This window comes from Mastomys coucha, unplaced genomic scaffold (genome assembly GCF_008632895.1).
Source record: "Mastomys coucha isolate ucsf_1 unplaced genomic scaffold, UCSF_Mcou_1 pScaffold5, whole genome shotgun sequence".
Taxonomy (NCBI): domain Eukaryota; kingdom Metazoa; phylum Chordata; class Mammalia; order Rodentia; family Muridae; genus Mastomys; species Mastomys coucha.
Window position 1 is genome coordinate 24,944,017 of NW_022196911.1, and position 5,806 is coordinate 24,949,822.

Below are 5,806 nucleotides of genomic sequence, written 5' to 3' on the forward strand. Positions count from 1 at the left end.
CCTAAAGTCCCAGCCCTGGGGATACAGAGACAAGTGAATGCCTGAAACTCCATGGCCAGACAGCCTAGCCTAACTGACTACCTCCCAATATATATGAGATCCCATTTCAAAAAACAAGAAGCTGGGTATGGTGGAATTCTGGAGGCAGAGGGTAGAGAATCTCTGTGAGTTCAAGGCCGGGCCAGCCAGAGCTATATAACAGATCTTGCCTCAAAAACACCAAAAAACAAAACGAAATACACAAAAAGGAATTAGTCCCAACAACTTCACAAGCAATTACATTTGCTCAATAGCCAGTTACTCATAGGATGTCCCAGACCCTGCACAAATAAACACCGCTTCTTCCCCTGTTCTGACCTGATTGTCCCAATCTTTTTTCTTTTCTTTTTTTTTTTTCCTCTTTTTTTTTGGTTTTTCAAAACAGGGTTTCTCTGTGTAGCCCTGGCTGTCCTGGAACTTACTCTGTAGACCAGGCTGGCCTTGAACTCAGAAATTCACCTGCCTTTAATCCCAAGTGATGGGATTAAAGGCGTGTGCCACCACCGCCCTGCCTTTTTTTTGATATGTTATTTCTGTGTGGGTGTTTTGCTATGTACCACATGCACGAATAGCCTATGGAATCAGAACAGGGCGTCAGATCCTCTGGAACTGGAGTTACAGACACCTGGAGTTTTTTGGTTTTGTTTGTTTGGGGTTTTTTTTTTTTGTTGTTGTTGTTTTAGATGTTTTCTTTATTTACAATATCTCCTTTTCCAGGTTCCCCTCCAGAAAAAAGAAAACAATAAAATAAAATAAAATAAACAAAAACTAAAACAATCCCCTGTTCCCTCCCCCCTCCACCTGCTCACCATCCCACCCCCTCCTGCTTCCTGGCCCTGGCATTCCCCTATACTGGGGCATAGAACCTTCACAGGGCCAAGGTCCTCTCCTCCCATTGATGACTGACTTGGCCATCCTCTGCTATACACATGCTGCTGGAGCCATGAGTCCCCCCATGTGTACTCTTTGGTTGGAGTTTTAGTCCCTGGGAGTTCTGAGGGTACTAGTTAGTTCGTATTGTTGTTCGTACAGACAGTTGTAAGCAGCCATGTGGGTGTTGGGAACTGAACCCAAGTCCTCTGGAGAAGCAGCCAGCCATCTCTCCAGCCCCAAACCAGAGCCCTTTATAAAACCCCAGCTTCTCAAAGCCACAGATCCTTCGGAGGACTGCCACTCAGTTGGAGGTGGAAGCTGGATATGAGGGGGTCCCTGGCAGCAATGTGGAAAGATAGACGTTTAAAACCTGAAATGTCCTGATGATCCTGAAGATGTCACAGAATAGAGGACAGGCGCCAAAGAGGACGGCAAGTGACTAGCTACCTTTAGGGCATCAGCTGGGGACAGTGGAGACTCTCTGAGCCACTGGTCTGCTCTTGCTATCTGCAGTGTGGACCCTGTTCTTCCTCTCAGCCTTCAACAAGGAATGAGGACCCAGCTAAGATGCAGGGTCCCTCCCCTTACAGAGCTGGGCACAGCTACACTCAGTTAGATGCAGGGTCCCTCCCCTTACAGAGCTGGGCACAGCTACACTCAGTTTTAAGGTGTTGGGACCCTTCTCAGAACCTAAGCACCCTGTTGCTCACAAACTGCTCACCCAGCAGTGCTCTCAATGGCTTCCATCAGCACCAGGAAGGCTTGGTCTGGGGGACTGTCCAGGAAGAAGCTCTCCCAAAGCTGCTCCAGCTGGCCATCAGGGGATAGCTCCAGCCAACCTGGGCTCAGCTTGCTGACCAGACATCTAAGGACGGCTGAGAAGTGGACAGTGGCAAACTCCTCCTTCTCCTCAGGAAGAACTGGATCCTCAGATCCACCGAGGTATCGCTTCAAAGTCTTCAGGGCAGAAAGGATATGGCCAGCATCCTCTGAGGATGAAAGGGTATGAATGGCTTCCTGGACGGTGAGCCGGACAGCAGGCAGTGCTGGGTCCATCCTGCAGGACACGTCTGAGGGCCCGAGAAAAGTATGTTAGAGTGTCAAGAATTCTCCCCATGGCACCCGCAAAGCTAAGGAAGGAAACAGGAGGGTCGGCTCCAAATCTCAGAAACCCCACCATCTCTCTTCTGCTCTTCCAAAGCGCTTCACTCACAATCTCACTCACACTATCCCGTTTCCAATGATCTGCCCAATGATCTGACAGAGCTTCAGTCCCGGACTGCGCCGGTGCACTGTGGCTGCTGTTTTCCTCCGTCAAACTCGCTGACACGTGGATGAGTGAGTGGCTTGTCAGGTTGCAGTAACTGCAACCCCAGCGTCTGCAGGTGAGCACCCAGCCCCCTAAACACGAGGCCCTCGGCTCGCATGGAAACTGGCCATCCTGCAAGGCCGTCACCACTGCAGACCCGTCCGGACCAACCACTCCTACAGGGTTCCTCTGGCCAGCATGCTTCAGAGTCAAGGCCACATGCTCCCACTTGCGTGCCGCTAATTCGCCACCGCACCAGGACCACACGCTAGATTCAGCGTCAACCAAGGGCAGCCGTGAGTTCGAGTCGCAGAGCTCACGTGAAACTTGCACTGATATTTAGAATTTCTGGAGCTGATACCTACGTCTGGCTAGAGACGAATCAGCGGCGAACTGACGCGCTGGTGACCTCAGCATCTGCGCCTGCGCAAGAGGAGGAAGAGGTGTGGCCATAGAGCTTAGAGTGGGCAGAGCCTGGGGGCGGGACTGGGGTACGTGGTGTGTCTGCTCTTTTGGTCACTTGGTAGCTGCTATCTCTGTTTTCCTTAATTCTGGAGGGACTCTCCCCAGCACACTGCCCCGCTACGCTGCCTTGGGTCCGACGACTTTCCACTCCAGAGCACTAGGCAACTCGCTAGACGCCCTGAGGGAAACAGTAAGGAAGTCAAGAACAGCGGCTATAAAATAGACAAGTTGTAACGCTGATGTCTGTGGTGGTATACAAGGCTGCATCGTTTAAAGCAACACACAAACCCCATGTAAACTACCCTAAGTGAAATACCACTGGCTGTCGTCTGAACTTAGCAGTATGAAACATTTCATTATGGAAGAACTTTTCTTGGCCATCCTGAACTGGAAAATACACTGAGGGAGCAACATTTCCGCGGAACTGGGTGTGGGTGGAAATCTGGGCAACCTGGATTCATTCAACATCATCAAGCAAAGTTGTCCTTCCTGAGCAGGAAATGAGCCCGCTCGAGGCTCAGCGGATAACAGAGCCTACTGGGGGCTGGGGCGATATCTCAGAGGTTAAAAATACATGTGGCTCTTGCAGAGGTCCCAAGTTCAGTGCCCAGCACCCATGGAAGTGTTCCGGATCAGCCAGCCAGGATCTCTACACAGATAAAAACTGGGCTTAGTCAAAGAGAAGGTCTTCAAGTGGTAGCTTTCATTTTTTTCTCCATGTTTGGCCTCAGTAAGAGATGGCAGATGGCTCCCCTGGAGGCATTGGGACCCTTAGCCCTAAAAGTATTCTAGCTCTTGTGTAGGTCAGGAATCCTCTGCCCTTTCCTGTGGCTGGTGCAGCTTCCACCAGGCAGATCTAGGCTAGCATAGAATCTCTTTGGCCCTCGACAGCTTTACAATTTTTGTGTAGACCTCCGCTCTTGATGACAGCCAGTGTTAAAATTCTTGGCCTGAGGCTGAGACCTCTTGGCTCTCTGGAACTTGTCTGGCATCCAGGGCTACAGCATCTCTTCTCTGGTTTAGTCATTTACCTTCCTTCAGTCTCAGTATCTGCACTCTCTTGATGTCTCAGCTATGACAAAGCTGACTGCCCTGTCCCTTTGGTAGACTGGCCTGCCAACAGCTCAGATGTCACCGCCACTGCCTCTCTGCCGCCTCCTCCTTCATGATAACAGATTAGCCCACATTACTGACAGTAGGCAAGCAAAGCCTAGAGCTGCAACAAAAGGCAGTCAACTGGGGATGGTCTCTCCCAAAGGGAGTCTAAGCGGTTGCTTTCAGATCCTGAAAAGGGGCACTTCTCTAATCACAGCCTTTGCACCAGCCACCACAGTTCCTCAGCTAGGCCACCAGGGGACGTGTTCTTCTCAACCTTGTAGAAATGGTTGCAAAAAGCCTTGGGGCTGTACCTTCGAGATCGGAAGCAACCTGCAACCTTGTGGTTTTCTCAAAGCCTGAACAGAAAGCTTCTCGGACAGTCTATGCTGGCATTAGGGCAGGCCAGGGGCTGTTGACTGGCAATGCTTTTGCTCAAGGTATCTAGGACAAGAAAGGGACACCTAGCAGCTGCTAATTAAGGGCTTGTGTCACCTCAGCACCCAGTGTGTTTGCTTATTTTCCAGAAATGAATACCAGAGTGTTTACAATAAGAAATGTTAACAAAAAAAGAAAGGAAGAAAGAAAGAAGGAAAGAAAGAGGCGTTAACAGTGTTAGCACTTTGCCTATGTCTCAGGCAGAGATGGGTGTCCTTATTTGTTTTAGAACAAAGGGGTGTCAGGAGGATGCAAAGGTAAAGGTGCTTTGCTGCCTAGCTTGATACCCCAAGTTCAATCTTCAGGACTCACATGGTGGAAAGAGAACCAATTCCTCATGAGCTCGCACAATTGCACACAAACATACACACAAATAAAAGAATGGAATGTTAGTTTTCTTTACAAAGACTAGCCCTGGGAGCTGGGGAGATGGTTTACTAGGCAAAGTGCTTGATGTACAAACATGAAGATCTGAGTTCAAATCCCCAGCACCCAATCTAAAAGCCAAGTGAAGAGGCATGCATCTGTGTTGCCAAGGAGATGTAAACAAAGTCTACCCCCCTCCTTCTACAGTCCTGATGATAAGTACATTTCCACCAGAGTTCACTCTGGGGAATCAGCGAGTTTATTAGGCTCACTGACAGAGCAGTGGGTGAGGTCACAGGCAGTATCGGAGGTGATCTTAACGCGGCCACCCTGGAAGGTCTGCCCCCAGCAGACCCCTATGACTATGTAGATGGAACCCTTCCCCAATCTTTCCATGCCTCTATATTCTGTCCCTTCTCTGAGTCCCCCATGGCTACAATGAGCTAGAGGAAACTCAGAAGAAGACTTGCAAACAACTGACTGGGAGGAGGGGGGATACTCAAGTGAGGATCCTGGCCCTCGCTGCCTCTCCTCTGTGCGGAAACACCAAGCCCAGGCATGATGGTCATTTGCAAGTAGGCCCAAGTTGATGGTGACAGATGTCTTGGAAGATAAGTCCTGTACAACAATCTGTGACCCCAGCATTCAGGCAGGGGTGTAAGAGAATAGGTGTGTGGAGGGAGAGCTTACCTGGCAGTCAGTCTTGCCAATCAGTGAGCTTGAGGATTAGTGAGGCTCTGTTTCAAAATTAAATGAGGTGGAGAGCCCAAGAAAGGCACGTGGTGTCTACAATGAGCCTGTGAGTAAAACACACACAGAATAAATATATAAATAAATAATAAAGGTCAACGCTGGGTTCAGGCCAGAGAACAGACGGTAAGGAACCACTACAAATACAGTTGTCAGGACACACACGTGGGACACTGTAGGAGTGAGAGGAGCTGGAGGCTGGTATCTCCAGATGGAGTCAAGGCTTGAGAGTGGGGTGTGGGAGCCCCACTCTAGGACCTTCCTGAATCTCCATCCATAAACTATAGCTCCACTATTCCTTGACCTCCATTGTCCTGATGCTTACCCTCCAGGAACTTCCCAGTAAAGGCAGGGTGGGGAGACACATTTCTCAAGTGTCAGTACCTTCAGATATCTCTGTTCTCCGGGCAGTGGTGGCACACACCTTTAATCCTAGCACTTGGGAGGCAGAGGCAGGCGGATTTCTGAGTT

General features: G+C 49.8%; 1 protein-coding gene across 7 annotated transcripts in view; it reads right to left on the reverse strand.

The window, feature by feature from the left end:
- The window catches only part of Telo2 (telomere maintenance 2), a 16,716-nt gene extending 14,077 nt beyond the window's left edge, over positions 1-2,639 (reverse strand). For 4 of the 7 annotated variants that reach the window (XR_004113264.1, XR_004113265.1, XM_031352137.1 and 1 more), the window contains exons 1-2: positions 2,587-2,639; positions 1,634-1,982 (exon numbers count right to left, since the gene is read on the reverse strand). Coding sequence is in view for 5 of the 7 variants with exons in the window: in XM_031352137.1 (XP_031207997.1) it covers positions 1,634-1,982; positions 2,587-2,638 (401 nt within the window). In the remaining 2 variants the exon portion in view is untranslated. Of the gene's footprint in view, positions 1-1,633; positions 1,983-2,125 lie in introns of all 7 variants that reach the window. The other 3 variants (XM_031352138.1, XM_031352139.1, XM_031352140.1) reach the window with 3 other exon arrangements.
- Positions 2,640-5,806: the final 3,167 nt, after the last annotated feature.